Below are 22260 nucleotides of genomic sequence, written 5' to 3'. Positions count from 1 at the left end.
TTGGCGCATATGGGGTAAGAGGGGACACTCATGAGTATAATGGCCATGTACACCACAACATGCATAAGGCTTGTTATTACGAATAGCCTTTTTTTTCTTGGGCTAGTCACCCTGTTACTGGTTGTTGGTGTTAGGCTAGTTCCCCTGGGGTTCATTAGGTTCGTTACCTTGGTTACCCTTGTTACCTTTCCCCTATTCTTTTTCTTCGAATTTTGGGGATTGGTTGCACTCTGTTGTGCAAACACTTGACCCTGATGGGTCGATGGCTGCTGGGGCTAAGGATGCATGGGAGGCTGCAACACTAATGCCTGAGGGGCTAGAGCGCTCAGCGGTGCATAGGTATAAGATGGTGAAGGGGCAACAGTTTGGCAGATAGGTTGTGCACTAACTGTCCCTGACATTTTTTGATGTCATTAGGTAAATATGTAAGAGGTGCTTTGTCCTGAATACACGTTGTTGGAAGGAGGGGCATAAGTGTTCGAGGAACTTGTGCTCCCTACGGATAGCCATAACTTTGTTGAGTATATGGTGAAAGATATGAAATAACTCCAATGATACCATTGGTGGTGTGAGATGCCCTTGGTGCATTGGCACCACTAAGATAGGGGGTTCTGGTATAACGGTATAGACATAACCGGATTGAGCATAAATCAAGTCATATCTCAGAGTAGTTTGGAGAGCCTCTTCCTCTGTCTGAGGAAAGTGAGACGTGACATCTTTGGCAATAGGTGCTAAAATAGTCCTAAGAAACCAATCGAGGTAGACATGGTCTTCGAAGGGTGGAGCACGACACATGCTCCTCCTTCTATGCCATTCCTGAACATGATCGGAAAGACGGGTGGCAGAGGATTGATAGAATGCGGTCAAGAGCTCTGTACCAATGTCGTATCGAAGAGGTAACTGAAAATATGAAAGGAACACTTTAGCAAGAATCATGAAAGTGTAATGAGAGGCAGTGAGTTGGTCAATATAATACTTCAAAACATCTCCAGTAAGCATGCATTGGAACAACCTAAGACGAATGGAATCATCGTCGATGGAGTTGGATGAACACCACATATGGAAGGAGTAGACGTGATTGGTGGGGTCCTCTCTAGAATTACCCTCAAACTTGGGAATCTTGGAGGGAAGCTTAGTTGGCATAGCTGGCCAACCAACATCGTGGTGTATAGGGTCATTAATCAACTGGCTAAAATCTGGGAGGCTTAACCTAGCCATGAAAGGTAGCATGGGAGATGCCGGAATGGTTCCTGAGACGATTCCACTAGATGTGACCACTGGGATAAAATTGGAGCCAACACCAGGTTGGTTTCCTACACCTATAGTGGGTCCTGAGATGATGATGGTATGCAGTGAAGGAGGCTCGAAATCATATGAATCAGGAGTAGAGTCAGTATGGGGACTCAGGGGACTATGAACTAGAACCTTGTGGGGAGAAGTAATATGCCAAGCGGGAACTGGGGATGAAGGCCTAAGAGTCTCTAAAAAAAATTCCTTGGTGGCACAATGGTTATAAGACACAAGTGACACGGAAATGGTGAAGGGAGATCAAAAAGATGTTTTTGTCTCTGTGTGGGGAAATAAATTAATTAAGTTAAGTCTTGGCTTGACAGTGTAAACCAAGCGCCCTTTTCTTAAGGTGTGCTTGTGTGTGTAAGTGTGTTTATTAATTAAGCCCATATCATGTTTGAAAAAATAAAAATATTGTTGAAACAAACTGAAATTACAAACAGAAAATGAACAACAAATCAACTCTCTACACCCCACCCAAACTAGGTTTCCAAACGCTCTGCTGATTAGTTGCGAAATTAACTGAAAACACACGAAAAAGGCTAATATATCTAAGCATCAGTGTGACTGGGTTCAAGTGATACTATACTACTGAAAAGTGGTGCAACAACATCAACAAACCAGGGGGGAACTCGCTGCAAACAGATAGGGATATGGGTGTGAAACCTAGGGCAAACAATGGGACCCTAAGGAAAATCACCAAACAAGGTTTAAGATGAAAATTAGCCTATCTTTGAAGATATGAAACAGGAAGGTACAAATCTTGAAAATATGGCTGAAAGCTCTACAAAAACTTAGACTTCTTACTCAGCTAAACTCCTCCTATAAAGGTGGAAGCGTAATAGAAGCCCTAAGGGGCTAAATTCCACTTCAACAAGTGAAATAGAGTGGATTAAGGACTAAGTGGGCTAAGACAGTGGTCAACCAACCCAGTAGACAGCTGTCAGCAAAACCTAAAAATAGATCAGAAAAAATCTCAGAAACCCTAAAATGTCAGGTACTGACGTGTTTAGGGGGATATCGTACTTTTTGGGCTAGAAATTGCGCTTTGGACCTCCACATTGCACTTTTGGGGTAGAAAAGTGTGATTTGTGCTCCTCAGTTCGTCGGCGGAAAGTCTCAGAAAAAATTTCGTCTTTGTCACGGCTGATTCTTGTGACTTGCAGAAATGACCATAAAACTTATGGAAGTTAGAAATTTGACTGATCTAGGGTTAGAATGCTAGTAAACAACATTAAGAGACTGAAAAATAAAAAACCTAAGCTAAAAAATGAAGGTCACCCATGTTTTTGGATCAGAATTAAAAACGCAGTGGAGTTGCCAATTATTATGTAGAATTCTTCTCGAAGGTGTACGAAAAGAAGCAACTTTAGGCTGTTGATGACAAACAACCCTAATAATGAAAATGGTTGTTAAACAATGTAGATCTACAATAAATGAAAGAAAAAAAACCTTCCAAAGCCCCGATCTATGCCACATACATAGTTAAGCAACAAAATGGAATAGTAAGATAAGCGCAAATAACTCCAATAATCCAATGGAAACTAGATATATAAATAATATATTTTATTAAACAACACCTATGAAGGGAACAAATAATGTTACCCATTCCCCTATATGGGATGCGTTCTTGGTTATCCTCAATGTTTTCATCTTTTGTAGAATATCTCTCCTCTATAATGTGTAAAACCCAGCCAAAAAAATGTTTGAGTTCAATGAGAACTCAAATGAAAAAGAAGATGGTGTGCGACAATGATAATAATCAGAGCCGCAACAGTGAGTGCAACAATGAAAATAATCGAAAGTGAAGAATGAATGGAAAACCATTCTATTTATAACAAAATATTAGGTTATCCTCGAATGATGAGCAATAATAAAATATTATTAACCCCATTCTGGAATTAACCATTTGGCATATTTTGTTATATTTGGTTAGATGGAAAAAATATTTAAACTTTTATTTATCATCTCAAGAAATATAGTTAAGGAATAAGAAACAAATAATAATTTATTTAATTATTCCTAAGGGATTTGGTCAAACTTGACAAAGAATAATAACTAATCAGTGATTAATTAATTATTCCTAGAGAAAAATAAGAGAATTAATGGTTTATCTATTTATTTCTCATAATTGAGTCAAATGTGACAAGAAATATTAATTAGATAATGGTTTAATTAATTATTACTACAAGATAATTAAATAAATAGTGATTTATTTAATTATTCTTCATGGGTAGTTAGCAATTGCATGGGAAGAGAAAAAACAATGTTTTTGGTGGCAATAATAGTGCCTTGATCTCAAATCATGGTCCCAAGGAGGGAGAAACGAGATAAAGACCTGTTGGTAGCCTTTTTGGATCTTTTTCTGTTACTGCAGCAACTTACTTAAGCAACTTGAAGCAAAAACAACTATTCTAACCATCAAAAGCAACCTAATTAACAAAGCAAGATTTAACCTAAACAACAGAAATTATCTCATAAATGTAAGCAAAAGCATATAAATACACAAAGGAGGTGCTGGGTAGCTTGGGTTGGGCCCTAACCCAAGAGCTTCAACCCTCTAGGGAAGATCAGTGTTGGTTCAAAATTTGATTCATCTTCATTTATCAAAAAATAGCAGTTACATCACAAAACTCTCTTAAAAAAGAGCTCGAAAATGAGCTGAGTACAAAGCTGCACCAAAGTGCAAAAATATAATATGAAATGGCTAACCTATTGAGGCTTGAAGCCTTCTTATTTATCCAAGTGGGGACTCCCAACAGTCCTTCTAAACTTAAGGAACTCGGCTGCCTAAAACTGAAGATAATAGCAGCTCTACTAGACTTGCTCGGCTGCCCCTTGGAATCATCATTGTGGGCCTTTGTACTCTGAGCTGCTGATGGAGAACTCGAGGAAGGGGTCATTAATGAAGGAGACACCCCTCCTATAAGTCATCAGCCCTGTTTCCTCAAGTTTGGCTACCAATCTGCTCATAAATGTCTGGTCCTTGTTAAAAAATGTCCAAAAATCTGCAATAAACACTCATTAGACTATGTGGCAAAGTGACTATCCCCATTCACTCTATTAACATAAATATATTCAAAAACATGCACAAAACTATTGAGAATGGTGGATTAAATGAAAATAATAGGCAGAATGAGCCCATATATTACCCATTTCTGGGGCTCATCACATAGGATCTGACACACCATTAGAATCTACATCTTCATATGAATGATTAGATGAAAATGAAGATGATCCATATTATTCTCTTTCATCAACTAGAGCCCCATCTGAGTCAACATGCATGCCCACCATTTCAGGTTTCAAAATTATTCTAGATCTACGACTAAGTTCAACAGACTCCCATCTCAACATTGTTCCTTCTGGTAGCAACTTCTTCAAAATATCTATGGTCTTGAAGCGAAGAGTTCCTCTCTTTATCAAATTGAACTCATAGACAAGTATGTCAACATCCTCCAATTTTAAGAGCTCTGTGCGGCGACAATTTATATTTTTACCCTTTCTTTCTCTCTTTTTGGAATATTTGTTATCAATTACCATCTCTAGCTTGTACACACCATTGAATAGGTGGGTATTTGTGGCATACCAATGTACCTCAACAACCGGTACCTCAATAGTTGTAATATCTTCATTTTCCTTAATGAGTTTTATAACCTTCGCAACCCAAAATGGATAGCCAAGTGGATCTCCATATGTTAATATTTCTATCATGCAACCCTCCTTAACATCCTGCATAGAACCCCTGTAAAAGTCTTCCATGGCTTCACGTTGTGCACATGATCTTCTAGAACCAATATAGATTTCTCTTTCCTCTTCTTGTTGAAAAATAATAATGCCTTGAGATTGTTGTTGTTCAACAATGTGTCTTTCCTCCTGTTCATTTGTCATATTTTGAGGCCAAATAAATGGAGTCTTAAAAAATGTATATTCATTTCCTCATATTGAGATGATATCACTTTGATCATTGAAAAAAGACTCCCACCAAACTGAATCAGTGACATCAAAGTACTCATATGTATCTCTAATACATGTTTTTATTTCTTCTAGACATTCAAAATAATTTATCTCTATCTTATTCCTTCGTGCATTATGGAGTTCAACATCTTATTTTAATAATATTATCTTTGATGCAAATATTGGATGATCTGGAATGAACTTCAAAAATGCTAAACCTGATGACGGCCCCCATTCTGCAACAGTTCAATACTTCTTACCCCATATAAGTGTTTTTCCATCAATTTTTTTGATACGAAATTGATGCTGGAAGCTAATTTCGTTAAGTTGTTCAATGCATTTCTCCTCACCATGTGATCACAGAATAAACCTTCACATGTCAATAGTTTCTTCCAAGACATGAAAGATAGGCTCTGGAATGTATGATTTCTTAATACATTCAATTAATGATGACATGATTCCAACATTCTTCCTCCGCAATGTTACTGAAAAATGACTAAACATTTGATCAATATGGTCATGAGTGTGCCCAACAAGAAGGAAATCAACCTTTACCTTTTTAAAAATTACCAATTGAACAAGCATGTTTGAATATCCAAAAAGAACTTGATTTTTATTTTCACGCCTTGTGTTGTCCAATTGCAAACACAAAACTTCACGAAGAATATCAGACCAATGAGAAATCACATAATGGATTATAGTTATGGTAATATTTGCATCATTATGAATATTTGGAGTTGTGAAGTAAACCCTTGGCAAAATCTTTCCATTAAAGACCATACAACCAACCAAGTGAAACTAAATAAAATTTTCTTCTTGTAATTTTTTTGGTGTGCGGAAAAAATGTGGCAGAAGTGTTTTATTTTGGTCTATACCATCAATTATCAAACCCAAATATTTATTTGGATTATCATAACACTTTTTTATATGCTTATACAATTTTTGTCTTTCACTTGTTTGCTGATTGAGATGCTCTTGAAGTGCTTTGACAATGAAATTTGCACATCAAATAAAATAAATCTATTAATAAATATATTTTCATAGTTGATAGCTATCTAATTTTTAAAAATAATGTTATGAATGCATACCTCTTTCTGCCCCTTGAAATTTATCCCTTTTTTATTTAAGAGAAGTACATGTATTGCAAAACCCCCATCCTTGTCTTCTTAGGAATACGAACATTGTTGGATTCGTTCTCCCATATCCTTGTAAAATATGAATATGTAATAAAATTACCATATCCTTCAGCACCTTTTGCATATTCTCTGTATAAGTTGTAGATTTCTCGTCTTGAGAAATTATCTGGAATATGTATTTTGTCTTTATTTGGTATACACTCTCCATGCTTTGAAGAGAAGTATTTCATCCATGACATTGCAGTAACTGTTAATGGTCCAATCTCTCTTTTATAACATACTTCTGAATAATATGTAGGGTCTTCTTCCAGTCTTTCTTGGATTCTTGACAAATGAAACTTACCAACTGAATGCAACATTTTGAAATCCTTTCTACAGATCAATACATTCCCAATATGATAATCATAGCATGCGAGTGTAGATTGCATGAAACCCACTAAAAATGAATTTTGCATGCTTTTATTCATTGACAAATATGTGTTACTTTGCTCCAAAGCAAACTTGAAATCTATATGTTTCAAGCAATCCGTTCGAAAACATTCACTTGAAATCAGATCACTGATATAACTTCTACTTGTGAGATATTCTGTCCTAACCCTTGTATAACTGGAGTATTTTGGATTGATATGAAAAGGCCTACTACTACTCCTAGATATAATATTTGATTGGAACGTCTCCCTCATTACATTATTATCTATAGAAGCAATTTCATCATCATTAGGAGGAATATTATACTGATGAACGTGGTTAGAAAATTCATCATCATCATTTCTTGGAAAATATTCGTGTAGATTATCTTCCGGATTCATCTCGCAATAGGTTTTTGTTATGATCGATGTTTTGAACCAGCAATGGCGGTTCATCTTTAGGATGTGAAAGATTTATGGAAGACTGGTCTTATTATTCAGTTCAATAAATAGATGTTTGAGATGCATTGACGATAGTAGTCTTAGGGATTATTAATTTATTAGCTTATTGTTAAATTATAATTTATTAGGGTCATAATTATTTAGTTATATTTCATTTTAATTGTTTTGTTTCAATTATTTATTAAGATTAATTATATATATGGTTCTTTAAAATGAGATTAAAATTATATTAATACTTGTTATGGAATTAGTTATTGTAGTTTTGAAATTTATATGATTTAGATATGTTTAATAATTAAATTAAAGTTTGTTTGAAGTTTTTATTATCAATTTGTTAATTTATTGTTAAATTATAATTTATTAGGGTCATAATTATTGTCAATTTGGAAAATATTCATTAACCTCCTCACTTGAAGGAAATTATTCACTACCAACATCTGCGCTTTTGAAATCTTCACTCAGACAAAATTCTTCACTATCTCCATCCCTACTTTTGAAAACCTCCCTTCGAGGATTGAATTCATCATCACCATGACTACCTTTGAAACACTCACTTAGATAAAATGCCTTATTCACATCTGTGCCTCTAAAATTTTCATTTGCAAGAAACTCTTCATCCTCCCCTTCATCACTGGTGTTGGCATAATCCTTAGGATTATGACTAAGTGGAAAATATGACTCTCTATTCATAGTCAAATTATCATTTGCACGGAATTCTTCATCCTCCCCTTCATTAGTGGTGGTATGGTAATCCTTGGGATTAGGAAAAAGTGGAAACTTTGAATTTCTATTTAATGGAGATTCTTCATCCTCCCGTGCGTCAATGGTTCTCTCATAATCCTTAGGATTAGGACTAAGTGGAAACTTTGAATCTCTATTTACTGGAAATTGTTCATCCTTTCCCTCCCCTTCATCAATGGTTCTCTCATAATCCTTAGGATTAGGAATATGTGGAAACTTTGACTCTGCAAATTCTTCATCCCCCCCTTCATAAGTGGTGCTCTCATAACACTTAGGATTAGGAATATGTGGAAACTTTGACTCTGCAAATTCTTCATCCCCTTATTCATTAGTGGTGCTCTCATAATCCTTAGGATTAGGACTATGTGGAAAATTTGACTCTGCAAATTCTTCATTCCCCCCCTTCATCAGTGGTGCTCTCATAATCCTTAGGATTAGGACTATGTGGAAACTTTGACTTTTCAAATTCTTCATTCACCCTTCATCAATGCTACTCTCATAATCCTTACGATTAGGAAGAAGTGGAAACTTTGACTCTACAAATTCTTCATCCCTCCCTTCATCAGTGATGCTTTCATAATCCTTAGGGTTAGGACTATGTGGAAACTTTGACTTTGAAAATTCTTCATCCTCCCTCTCATCAGTGGTGTTCTCATAATCCTTATGATTAGGAGGAAGTGGAAACTTTGACTCCGGAAATTCTTCATGCACCCCTTCATCAGTGGTGCTCTCATAATCCTTAGGATTAGGACTGTGGAAAATTTGACTCGGGAAATTCTTCATCCCCTCCTTCATCAGTGGTGCTCTCATAATCCTTAGGATTAAGAGGAAGAGGAAAAATTGACTCTTTATTCAAAAGAAATTCTTTTTGCTGCCCTTCACCAATGATGCTTTCATCATCCTTAGGATTAAGACCAAGTGGAAAATTTGTCTCTCTATTCTTAGTGAAATAATTCCTATTACATTCATCAAAATGAATAGAGTTGTTGCATGACAAAGATGTTGATGCTAAAGAAAGAAAAACTTCACTATCAGAAGAATCCATGACCTTCAGCCAGAAGATGTCAAGTGATACAAATGCACCCTCTCCCAATGACAATTTATAGTTTAGAAATCGAAAATTTCCCTCTAAAGTTTCCCCCCAAAAATTTTTCGCCGAATTTTTTCCCTCCAAAGTTTCCCCCCAAAAAATTTCGCTGAAAATTTTCCCTCCAAAAATTTCGCTTTTAAATATTTTCCTCCAAAATTTTCATCTATAATTTACTTGAAAACATATTACTAAACTTTTGGTTTTGAAAAATTTCATCCTAGCTTCTATTCAAAATATTGACAGAAGCCTAAAATAATTTTTCTATTTAAATTATTTAACATTGACTATGTAACTAAATTAATTTTTATAATTAATATTTTATTTTTATCCCATAATGAATGAAAACTAACCTAAAGTTATAATATTAGCTATAATGTTTTTTTTTTAAGTTTAATCCCACATTCAAGAAACGTTAAATTAATCCCACAATCATCGCTATAAAATTAAATTCATTGTTTCTATTCATCACATCACATCAAGTCTTCTGGGTCTTGTTAAAACGTTTGGACCGATTTTGCGGAGGAGATGCATTTTCATAGATAGTACATTCAACGCGAGTTTTATGCATTTTAAAGGTTAGTTTTCTTTCTATTTCGACTATTTACAAATGAATTTGGGGAATTTTTGTGTTTTTACGGGAAAAACCACATAAAAAAGCTCATTTTTTAAATATTTTTATAGGGACGAAAAGGAAAAAAAAAGCTCAAATTTTTAGGATTTTTAGGAGAAAAATTAAGAATTTTTTAGTTTTTATGAAAAATGTTAGGATATTCCGACACATAGGAAATAGTTAAGTATAACTTGGTCTAGCGTAGAGTTAGGTAAAGTGTGTTTCTTTAATATGTACATTTGTAACTTACAATCCGACGATCACAATATGTTCTAGACATGAAATGATTCGACGGTTCATTGTCTCCTCGGTATTACCGACACTTGATCCGTGGCTTAACTCTCGATTGGTCCATGATCTTTATTTAAAGAGCATGAAGGGTCACTTGTAGGGTGATCGTTCATGAGAGAAGCTTATGTAAATTTTCATTTTTTATTAATAAATTGCCTGAAGTGGCCACATTGGCTCAAGCCATGCATTGTTTCCCTTTTTGAGGGTTTTAACCATGTCAAGAATACTAGTGTATTGATCCGTGATCTGTTTCTGAGCGGTGTCCTCTGGTGTTCTATCTGAGGAAATTACCCTATAAATTCCTACATGGTATCATAGTTATTTGAGAGCCGCATCTATTGGTGATCCAAATCGGAAGTCGGTACAACTGCATCCAATTGTCGTTTCCTAGATCTACTATTTTTGATTGGTTTCAGGCTGAGAGGACTACTCTATTGTGTTAGCAGTATATGTTCCAGTGAGAAACCCCTTTCATTTCACGCAAAAAGGTTTCTAGTAGCCCTATCTACGCCATTTTTAAGATTTGGAGGTATACACTTTTTTTTGCAGTTCTAGTTATTCATCTCTCTGTTTATTTCGGTTTATTTAGCTCTCTGTTTTTTATTACCGGATCTATACCTTTCATTTCTGCGTATACTCTTTTCCCTGCGATTCTGTGCGATCTGGGCAAATCAGAAACAAAAAGAAATGCTTTTTCTCATGCGTATGCTCTTGTCCGTTGCACCTTAGTGTGATTTTGGAAAATCAGAAACATTGAGGAAAATATTTAGTTTCCAGTGAAAGCTAATTTCAAGCCATAAGGTTTGGTTTTTTTTCCATGTTCGTATTGGGTTGTGTGGATTTTTGTTTTGTAGGCAAAAAGAGGTTTTCCAAGTATGAACCCCAAATCTTCAGTGACTAAAAAAAAAAAAAAAAAACTTCCTCTTTTCCAAAAATTACAAACCTTTTAAACTAGCTCGCTTGGTGCAAAGTTGCTTTATGAGAATAAAAGTCTTGGGTTCAAGTCTTTCTTTTTCTTGAGTTACTTTTTCAAAAATATCATGTAACTTATTTTTTAAAGTTACTTTATTTTGTTTTCCCTTGGAAAAAGTGATTATTTCTATTAATTATGAGAAATTACACCTTGTAGATGCCATAGCATATGCATAGTGAGGTTGGTTGCCTCCCAAAAAAACAGTTTGTTGTATCAACGACAATAAAAAAAGATTTGCGGCAGTCTCCACATAGGGAGATCATGAAAGTCTCAGAACTACTGTAACCGACTAGGAAAGTAGCTGTACCAAATTATCCTGAATTCTCCATGCAGGGAGATCATGAAGGTCTCAAAAAATAATATCAATGAAACAGTCCTTGCTAAGTGACTGTCAATATTTTTTCAAATAGAGTTTGTAAAACCATATGTATTGAACTATAAACAGCATTGAAAAAACCAGTAACGGAACCAAAAAGATAACCAGAAGTATATAAAAAGAGACAGTGTGATTATGTCTCCTGGTGTAAGTGTAGATCTATGAACGGTTTGTGGTAGTATTGATGGAAGGTTCCATCAACTTCTTCCTGAATCAACCAGTCCTCTTCCTGCCTACGCACTGCCTCTTTTGATAGGTAGTCTGCCCCTGTGTTGCGCTCCCTGTAAATGTGATGACAGACAAAGTTATCAAAAGATGTCGTAAGTCTATGAGCCTCATCCAATATATGTCTCAACGTGAAAGCAGAGCAATGAGAAGTTCTGTTGAGCCAGTTACAGACAAGTTTGGAATCCCCAAACAGTTGGAGATGTGAGCAGTGTTTCTCTAGGGCGAAGTGGATGAGATGTTTGGCAGTGGCTAGCTCAGCGTAGTTGTTTGTGCCTCTTCCCAGGTTCATTTGGATCTTGAAGCAGTGGGATTCCCTCAGGTAGAGAATGCCCCCCCCCCCCCCCCCCCCCCCCCCTCAACAGCCCTCTGCTTGGGCTGAGCCGTCAAAATAGGCCCAAGGAAATGTTTTATCTATGAGCTCAGGTTGAATGTTTCTAGAGGGAGTCTGTGAGGTGTCTTCAGGCAGAGAGTCAAAGTCTGCAAGGATACGAGATCTGATGGAGAGCCAGTGGGGATCCTTATGGTAAAAAATGGCCCGGTTCCTTGCTGTCCAAAAAGCCCAGCACATCAGAAGGGGCAGATTTCTGTCTCTTCCCCTGTGCCTCTCTAGCCAACCCAACCAGGCCTCCTTGATCGACCTCCCTTGCCAGCGCTGAATGGTAGGGAAGGGAGCAAGAACAAGGTTCCATTGCTCGGAGATAATAGGGCAGTGCAGGAATAGGTGTTTTGTGCTTTCCTCATTGTTCCTGCAAAGGTGACACCAAAAAGGACCATGGAAGGATCGCTTCATTAAGTTTGAGCCGGTGGGGATTTTGTTGAAAAGGATGGTCCACATGAGCAATCACGTTCTAGGGGAAACTTTAAGCTTCCAAAGGGCTTTCCACCAGGGCTCTGCATGCTCAGGTTTGGCGATCTCCATGAGTTTCAGATACCCTTCCTTGGGCGAGTATCTCCCATTTTTTGCATATGCCCACACAATTTCATCCTCTCCTTCCATTATCCTGATGTGAGCTTGAGTAAGAGCCTCGGTGAATCCCTCCCAAGCCTGATGCCAATGGGCTGGAAGGTGGAGGTCTTGTGGCGACTTCCAGGCCTGCTGAAAAAGAGTGGTGTTTGCCAGATCAACAATGTGGCATAGATGAGTATGTCCTTGTTCCGCTAGGAGACCTATCACCTCTGCTGGGAGCCTGTGAGTATTCCCACATCCAATCCAGGGGTCCACACCTATTCGGACTGCATTCCCCTCATGAATCCTCCAAGTTAATCCTTCCCGTATAAGGGGAAGGGAGTTTAGCACCACTTTCCATATTATGGAGAGGTTACTGCTATTCCTATGATCCCTCCGAATCCAGTCCATAGTGTTTTCAGGGAAGATATACTTAGCATAAGCTACTTTTGTCCATAGACTTTGTGTGGTGATAAGTTGCCAACCCAATTTTGTAGCCAAAGCTTTGGCAAAGATGTCCAGCCTTTTTATGCCCCAACCCCCCCATCTCTTGGGCCTAGCTATAGTATCCCAGTTTACCTAGGCGAAGAGATTTCCCTGCTTGTTGCCTTTCCATAGAAACCTGCTGCAGATTTTTTGAAGCTTGGCTAGGATCCCCCTTGGGATCCAGGCCAAAGTCATCCAGTATACTGGTGTCACTTCCAGCACAGCTTTTATGAGGATAAGCCTGTCAGCTTGAGAGAGATATATGTTGAACCAAGTGTTCAATCTCTTTTCCACCTTGGATATGAGCCAAGTCTAGTCTGCAATTTTGTAGCTCGATGGTTTCAGCTAGAATCCTAAATATTTCAGCCCCTCCTCTAGAGGATGTAAGGTAAAGGGGAGGCGGTGGAGAGAAAATTGTATTTCGAGCTGGGAGCATCCTGCTGCAGTTAGATCTGACTTGTGAACATTACTAATAATGCATGTTTCCTTTTGGAAGAGATCAAAAACATACTGTAAAGTTGTGGTGTCACCAATACTACCATTCAAGAAGATGAGCACATCATCCACAAACAATAAGTGGGTAAGGAAGCAGTTATCCATGATTTTTATACCCACAATTCTGCCCCTTCTATGCTTAGCCCCTATAGTTCTACTGAGTCCTTCCATGATAAGAAGGAATAGCGGGGGTGAGAGGGGGCATCCCTACCTAAGGCCCCTTTCAGCCGAGAAAAATGGAGTGGGAGCACCATTGAGAAGAACACTGTATGAAACGTCAGTAATGCAGCTCATGATCCAGTTGATGTACATGTAAGGAAAGCCCAGATGTGTAACCAACAAGCGGATATAGAGCCAGTTTGCTCTATCAAAAGCCTTGGATAGATCCACCTTTAAGATCATCCCTTGCAGGTTCTTACATTGCACCGAGTGGAGGAGTTCTTAGGTTGTTCCCACAGCTTCATGAATCTGGCGGTGCTGAAGGAAGGCAAATTGTTCAGGGGAGATATGGGCCGAGAGGATGGGCTTGAGCCTGTTAGCTAGAATTTTAGCTATTATCTTGTAAAGGCAGTTGCACAGCGAGATGGGTCGAAAGTCATTAAAAGAGGCAGGCTTGTCAGATTTGGGGATGAGAGCAATGAAAGTGGACTTGATAGCCGGAGACATTTTTCCAGAGAGGCGGCAGTGCTCCACCACCTTAAGTAGATCCAGGCCCAAGATGTCAAAGAATGCTAGGTAGAATTCTATGGACCAGCCATCAGGTCCAGGGCTCTTATCTCTTTGGAAGCCTTGGATGGTTGCCTCTAGCTCCCCCAAGGTTACCTCTTTAGTTAGCTCCTCCCCTTCCTCTGCATCCACAAACCTGGGGAAGAGCTCAGCCACACACATGATTTCTAGCATATTGGCCTCCCCAGGGGCCAAGTATATACTCTTGAAATGTGAGCTGGCTAAAGAAGCGAGCTCTCTGGAGGTACTGACCTGTTGTCCCTGATCATTTTGAAGCTCCTAGATAGAGTTGATAGCTTTCCGCCCATTGGCAAAGCGGTGATAGAACTTTGTGTTTTCATCTCCTTCCTTAAGCCAGATCGCTCGGCTTCTTAGGCGCCAACTTTCTTCTCTATCCTTGAGGATTTGGATCCTCAGCTTGGTTAAGTGTGCATATTGCTCTTTTTGTTCCAAAGAGGTGAATGTGCCCTCCAATTGATCTTCAAGATCTGCGATGGCCTGCTCTGCTTGGATTAAGCTTAAGTCTTCCTGTTCCCTCTTCTTGTGCGCCCATTCTCTGGATAAGCCCTTAAGATCCTTGAGATTACTGACAAAGCCTTTTGCTGGGTCCTCCTCCTCTGAGATTGGATGGGATTTCCAGAACTCCGAGACTAGCTTGATATAGGAGGGGTCCCGAAGCCAGGTAGAATTGAATTTGAAAGGAGCTGAGATCTTGTGGGATCGATCAACAACTTCCAGAAAGATAGGCCGATGGTCCGAGATTCCCCCATTGCCTACCCATTGCCTGGACCGGGAGTGACTAATGTGGAAAGCCTCCTTAATAATGAAACGGTCCAATCTCCTGGCCAGGCTTTGGCTTCCAGTGCGATTGTTTTTCCAAGTGTGTTGGATCTTGGTAGAAGGGATATCAATCCAGTGGTGATCCTCTAGCAATTGCTCGAAGAAATCAGATAGTGGGTCTATCTGCGCCATGTGGCCCCATGATTCCATGAAGCCCAGAGAGAAGTTCAGGTCCCCGCCTAGGATCACATTGTCAGCTTGGAGGAGAGAGGAGCTAAGGAGCCTTCACCAGAAGAACTCTCTGTTGTGGCAGGGTCCGTAGACATTGATGATCCTCATCTCATCCTCCAAGTCCTTGGAGTAGATGTCCGCTCCCATGAAATCCCCACCACCCTAGTTGTTCTTTGAAACAATAGATATGTTCCTAAACCCTACTGCGACCCCCCCAGAATGACCCGAGACATCTAGAGCATGGAAAGTCCAGCCCGACAGCCATGAGTTCAGGAGGGGGATGACCGATTCCACCTTGCTTAGGGTTTCTTGTAGAAGGATCACATCGACCAAATCAGATAGGAATAGTTGCTTCAGGGCTAACTTTTTCTCAGGGCTAGCCAACCCTCTGCAATTAAAGGACAGGAGCTTCATGGAGGGGGAGGGGGAAGGGTGTCCTTTGCTCTAAGAACCCTTTCGATGGTTTGTTGCTTACCTTGTACCACCTCATCGCCAGCTTTTACTTTTTCCTTGTTAAGGCTGGATGGTCTGCCTCTTCCTGGTCTGGGGGAGAGAAGGGAAGGAACTACATCCAGCCCTATGGCATCCGGCTCTCTTTGCTTAGCTTTGGAGCGGGTAGTATACCTCGGAGTTGAATTTACCGAGGGGGAAGGAGGCGGGTGGGAAGAGATCGGGGTGGAGGAGAGGGAGCATGAGGTGTATATGGGTGACGACATTGGGAGGGAGCTTGGATTCAGGAGCAGGATCGGGGGAGAGCACGGCGGGGGGGAATCAAAACTAGGGGAGGCAACTGGGAGGAGAGCGATAATAAAGATGCAGAAAGATGTGAAATAGAGGCATCAGTAGATAGAGACATACCAAAAGAGAAGACGTCGCCTTTTGCTGCCCTGGAGCACGTCAGTGGTGGAGAGGGAGGTCTGATAGGGTTCTTTCCTCTCTTCTTCAATGCAGGTGCAAGTGGTGCCTCCACTATATTTGAAGTTTTGTTCTTCTCTGCCATCTGGGTCACAGCTGCCTATAGAGGGGGCTGTTCAGTCACCAGGTATTGATCCAACTCTTGGAGGTCCTGCTTGTGCTTCTTGAGGAGGGGGCAGGCTTTGTAGAGATGACCCGCCTGATGACACCTCCTGCATCGATAGGGGATGCCTTCGTAATCCAGCAACTGTTTCCGTGAGAAATATCTCCATTGGATGATGATATTTTCCTGAAGACCACCTCTGGTGTCTAGGTGTACAAGTATCCTTGCGTAGGCCATCATTCCCATGGTCTGGTAAGACTTGTCAAACTCCATGAAAGTGCCCAGGGAGTTCCCAATTTTCCAGAATATGTCCTCTGACCAGTACTGAAGAGGCAGCCCCGGGAGCCTGATCCACACTAGCCCAACCCCAATTTGTTCAGTCTCCGAGTCAAAGAGTGGCGTCCACCTCTTGAGGAGTACCGACGCTTTTTCAAAATGCCAAAATGAAGAGAGAACCCAACTCATATGGTCAGCCCTAGAAAAACGTACAACAAACCATCCACGAACGAAGGTTTGGACGAAAGGGATGTCTGCCAAATGTTGTCCCCAGATCTCTGTGGCCCAAGATTTCAGTCTGTCTACGGAATAATTCCTGCCTCTGATACATCCCACCAAGACTCTGTCTGCATAATCCATCACGTCCCCCCACTGAATGTCTTCTTCGAGCCGGAGGATAATGTCTGGGGGCCTGGATTTGAAGCACCTTTGTTTCTTCGTGGGCTGGGAGGACATGCGCTTAGGGTTTGTTGAAACCCTTGCCTCTTTCGGAACTTTGGGCATTGGAATAGGGTTAGGGTTTGGGGGGGAGATCGAGGATTGTTTCAGAAAGGATGGGGACCAAGGAAAAACTTCCCGAGGGGATGGAGGGAGCCGAGGTCGGGAGGGGAGCTGCCGGTGGGGGGACTTCAGGTAAGGCTCCAGACAACGATGTAGATGGGAGACCTGTCGGCTCAGAAGGTCCCATGAGGTTCGGAGAGGAGTTTAGGCAGTCCGAGAGAAACCCCAGGGTAGCTAGGGAAGGCATAGCTAAGGGCGTCTAGGAGGAGGGTTCATCTGGTAGAGCAGTAGCAGAGTGAACAGGGCAAGATTACTGAGGGAAATCGTTGAAATTACCAGACAAAATTTCACTGTACAAACCTTTGGAAGCCGCAAACATGGAGTGCCAGATGGAGCCTTCCACCAGCAGAAAGTCTAAATAATCCACCTCGTCTGTGTCCATCGTGACAACTGCGTTAAAAAGGACAAACCACCTCGGAACCAGCGAGCCGTCGGAAACCAGCACTGAAAGCAATGGTGAACGGAACCAGTCTTGAGCGAGAGACGCGGAGGCAAAAAACCAATATGGGGGCTGGATAGTAATAGTCAGGTAACTGTCGGGGAGGGGGCAAGAGCGACTTGTGCAAAGCTCTCCTCTTGCAAACGAAACCTTGGGCGGTGAAAACGACGGAGTAAAAAGTAAAACCCCCTGGGCGAGGGTGAAATATTAAATGGCTTTTCCTACAACCTGTTGGGCTCCAAAAATGTCATACAAATATCACTCATTACCATACAATTTTCACCTATGCTTCGATTATATCACTCACTATTCACCACTTTGTCACTCCATTTTCCCTACTATTCACCATTAATGGGTCTCATTTATATTTTCCAAATATTGTTTATTTTTAAGCATTTTTGAGAGAAATTCTTGATTAAATATTAGAAAATAATATATTTTACTTTATATATGGAAAGTGGGTTGTTTTTGTGACATGTGTAGGTTCCAAGGAAGCTTCCAAGACACCTTTATGTGGCCTTGAAGGATCAAATTCGAATTTGAGAAGATAAGCCTCATGGAAAATATCATGATCTCATGGAGAAGATCATGGACCTCATGGAGGAGATCATGGAGGATAGGGTTATGTGTCTAGATGGTTGAGAAATGTATGGAACTATAGAGAGATTAGTGGATCATCATTATGAGTTTGTTATCTCATCCTATTGTATAAATAGGAGTACCTCCTCCATTCCAAAGAGAGGACTCTTGGAGCATGTATCCAACTTATGATGGAATAGAATAAAGCTTCATTTTACATATATTTCCATTATGTAGTTTTAGATATAAATTGTCTTAGTGTAGTAAATGGAATAATTTGTCACTTTGTTCTTAAAGAGAATTGAGCTCACTCTAAAAGGATGAAAGAAACATTTTATTTCATAATAGATCTTATTTCATTTAATTGCTTAGATGTTTGAGGATTTGTTTGTGATTGATGAATGAGTTTTAATATTATTAGCATATGAGGGGATAACCAAGGGTCTAAGTTAGGCTCTCTCTCCATTTGATTTGTATGATAATTGAAATTCATTCTTTTGCTTTTATGTTTCAAGTCATTTCATTTCTTATGCTTATGAATGAATCTTAGTTTATTTTGGATTAGTATATGAGGGGACAATCAAGAGACTAAGTTAGTCTTTCTCTCTCTTTTAATCTGAACAACAATTACAGTTCATTCTCTTGTCTTCATTTCAAGTTTCTGGTTTTATGTAATCAATGATTTCTCTATGATACTATAGGGAAGGACAACCAGGACCTCCTTAATTAGGAGCCTCTTCCCTTGCATATTATATTGAATCGTAAATAATTTAGCTAGACATAGAGTTAGTTGCCTACTCTTGCATATATATTGCTGGCACCATCACAAGCTTACGAGTTTCCCTTGGTTGATAATTTAATGAAAGCAATTTAAGCAATTAAATTGCCCAACATTTTGGCACCGTTGCCGGGGATGGTGCTAAGGGATTAGGCATTAGGAATTTAATTCAGTTCCAGTATTTTTCTTTAGAAAAACTAACTTGTGAAACCTGGTGACAGCAGGATCTTCATAAAGCAGTTCAAGTTTGAGTTTTCTGATGTTTTTAGCTAGTTTTAAAATCAGTTTTTTAAAACCCCCCCTGCATAAATAAAAACAAATCAAGTGATTAGTATGCTCTCTTCCCGCACTTCGTGCGATCAGGAAGATCAGAAAATCTATTGATTTATTCCAAATAAAAATACTCTTGCTGGAGAACTAATCTGCAATGCGACAATAAAGAATTTTGTAAATGAGTGAAAAATCATCTTAATTTTTTTTTTAAGATAAAACTTGATCTTTTTAAATTTTAGTTTTCTAAATAATAAAAAATAATAAAAATAATAAATAAAAAATTAGAAAATCGATTATGAGAATCATTAGTTTGTGTTTCCGAGGAAGTGCACATCAGATCTATGGTGCGTTGAATATCTTGTGAACTTGCAGCTTGAGAGCCTCTGAAACTGCTCCCCTGCAGCAAGCCAAATATATTTCCTCCAAAGTTTGCCATTTGGCCTGCATCGGAAACGAGTGGATGACCTTGGTGCTGCTTATCCATATAATTCACAATAGCTGCAGGGAACCCACCTGTTGCAAGATTAGTAGAGGACTGGGGATACATTGTTAGTAACTTGTCTTCTGCAAAAAGACCAAAGTTGTGTTGTACTCCTTGCATCAATGGTGCTTGGGCCATAAGAGGTTGATCCTCTAGTATAAGTTGATCCATTGTGAGACCTGACCACGTGGTCATATCAAATGAAGCTGATCCTGAGGACCTTGGGCCCCCGGATTGAATTGACAGAAGAGAGAGAGCACAACCAGAGTCCGAGACTCCTGATAAACCATGTGGGGCAGATATAACATTTAAACCTACTAGATTTTCTCCCGAGGAGGATGACAAGGTCAAGGATTGGCTCACATGATCCCTGGAGCTTTGCCTGTACTGATGAATGCCTTGATTAATAGCTCCACCAGGTACAGTCTTAGAACCCTGTAAAAGGAAAAGCAACCTTTCAGCATTATGACGGGAGAGGGTATTTGCTGATAATTGCCCATCATATGATGATACATCCTCTGCCTTAACCCTCGGCCAAGCTCCTTTTCCATATCCTCCAAGTTTGAAATCGAGCGAATTCTCCTCCAAGTTTGACGCTATCCGTGGATGCATGAAAGGTGATCTAGCCATCAGGATGCTGCTAAGTCGCCCGTCCCCGTCATCATAGAAGGTGGAAGCAAATCTTGCAGCTTTCATCACCGTTGAATTAAGTTGGGGTTTCCTACGCCGCTGGTTGTGGCCAGCTAGACGCCTCCGACAGCTCCGCTTCCCTTCATCAAACTCAGACAACGTATGAAACCTGCTACAGAAGCGCTGCTCGATCCCATTGACGATGACCTTGGAAAACTTGGAGTGGAGCTCGCAGACCTTGTGGCGGCGGTGGTAGAAATCCGGAGGGAAGAGAAACGGAGCAAATCACAGCGTGGGCATCATGGCATTGACGATGAGGATGAAGGGCACTTTGCACAAAATAAGCAATTGGCTGGGCACCAAAAATTGCACAGCAATAAGCAACTGGCACACTAAATACGGTCGTAGCTACGAGTGGGATCAAGCCCACAACGCGGAGGCTTGCAATGAGAGCATAAAGCGTGCAGTCGATCTTTCCTCGAATCAGCAGCTGCAGGCGGCTGCAGCATTTACTTGCAAGCAAAATCAGAGTGGAGGCGACTCTGTTGGCATGAAGTCATTGAAGGCTTTGGCGCTTCTTGGGGCAGGGGTGTCTGGCTTATTTGGATTTGCAGGTATAGTAGCTGCTAATGAGGCAGAACATGGCTTAGAGTGCCCAAACTACCCATGGCCCCATAGGGGAATTCTAAGTTCCTATGATCATGCATCAATTCGGCGTGGACATCAGGTCTTTCAGCAAGTTTGCGCATCTTGCCATAGCATGTCCTTGGTTACCTACCGTGACCTTGTTGGGGTTGCCTATACTGAAGAAGTGCCAATCATTGTCAAGGGTAATCTTTGATAAGGGAGCCCCACTTGTTTGAAGTTGATTATCCTGGTTATTTGCCTCGTGAAAACTCTCAACCAACTGGTCGTGACTTACCAGGCTATCTACCTCGTGAGAGCTCTCAGCCAGTTGGTCGTGATATTCCTGGTTATCTGCCTCGTGAAAATCCTCAGCTTAATGACAAAATTGCTCATTCAATGTATAGGGCATATGACCCACTTGCTCCTTCTGAAACTCTACGAAATGGGATATCTCCATATGGTTCAGGTGGTTTAACTGCAAGTGAGATTGGCAGTTTGGGTGGCAGTTCTGGAATTGGGTTGGGTGGATTATCTGGTGGGTTAGGTCCAGGAGGTGGTTCTAGGATTAATTTAGCTACAGGCGCAGGTTTGCTAGGACCAGCACCTCCTTTGGATGATCCAATTTTGATGGGGCAGAGGCAAGGAGGGGTTGGCATAGATCCTGCTCTTGCTGGAAAGTCTGGGAGTTCAGAATTTTACAGTGCCAGGACAGATGCGGCTTTAAAACTGCCTGACAGTGCAATGTCCGGTTCATCTTTCAAGCTACCTGATCATCTTAAGCCTGATGCAACTGCCAATACAATATTTATTGAGGGGCTTCCTCCCAACTGTACTCAACGAACAGTGCAGCAGGCATGTTACACTTTCTCCAAGTTCGCAGTTGAAGTTATTGGAAGCCTCAAACATCAGTAGCTATCGAAGAATGTTGCCATTTTGCACTGAAATGGTGAAGGATCTTGCAAGGACTTCGGTTTCTCACTCCAAAAATGTTGTCAACAATTGTACCTGCGGTTTCCGTTTCATTTGCTGAGATGGGGCAAATGCTCAATCCATCCAAAATATTCATATGCCTGCAATCCCGTTTTGTTTTGCATTTCTTTTGGTTTGTTTTGTATTTTTAGGTTTATTTTGTTTCTATTTATTTTGTTTTGATTTCGTTATACATAATTTCTTCATGTTTGTTGTAATTTATTAATGTTTGTTATTATAATTAATATATTGATATATTAATTGTATTAATATATTATTATAATTGTATTTTGTTGTTATTTATATTTTTAAATTCATTGTATATATTAATATTTGTTAATTGTAATTTGTTATATATATATATATATACATATTTTATAAGTTGTTGTATATATTTGTTAATT

General features: G+C 39.9%; 3 protein-coding genes across 3 annotated transcripts; 1 reads left to right on the top strand and 2 right to left on the bottom strand.

Moving 5' to 3' along the window:
- Positions 1-14493: 14493 nt before the first annotated feature.
- On the bottom strand, positions 14494-15186 carry LOC149248250 (uncharacterized). Its single transcript, XM_089448459.1, has one exon. The coding sequence runs from the start codon at positions 15184-15186 to the stop codon at positions 14494-14496; it is 693 nt and encodes a 230-aa protein (XP_089304585.1).
- A 4198-nt stretch (positions 15187-19384) lies between these two features.
- LOC149248249 (teosinte glume architecture 1-like) lies at positions 19385-20545 on the bottom strand (the record flags this gene model as incomplete). The annotated part of the gene is made up of 1 exon (XM_089448454.1): positions 19385-20545. A coding segment is annotated over one exon (1161 nt), but the record flags the coding sequence as incomplete, so codon positions are not given.
- Positions 20546-20561: 16 nt separating this feature from the next.
- Positions 20562-21799, top strand: LOC149248248 (uncharacterized). Its single transcript, XM_089448443.1, has 2 exons — positions 20562-20874; positions 21126-21799. The coding sequence occupies exons 1-2, from the start codon at positions 20562-20564 to the stop codon at positions 21797-21799; spliced, it is 987 nt and encodes a 328-aa protein (XP_089304569.1).
- Positions 21800-22260: the final 461 nt, after the last annotated feature.

The sequence above is a fragment of the Pinus tabuliformis genome, chromosome 7 (genome assembly GCF_031772625.1).
Source record: "Pinus tabuliformis cultivar Carrire ecotype Pingquan chromosome 7, CPIR1, whole genome shotgun sequence".
Classification (NCBI taxonomy): domain Eukaryota; kingdom Viridiplantae; phylum Streptophyta; class Pinopsida; order Pinales; family Pinaceae; genus Pinus; species Pinus tabuliformis.
This window is presented reverse-complemented; position numbering and strand designations above follow the sequence as displayed.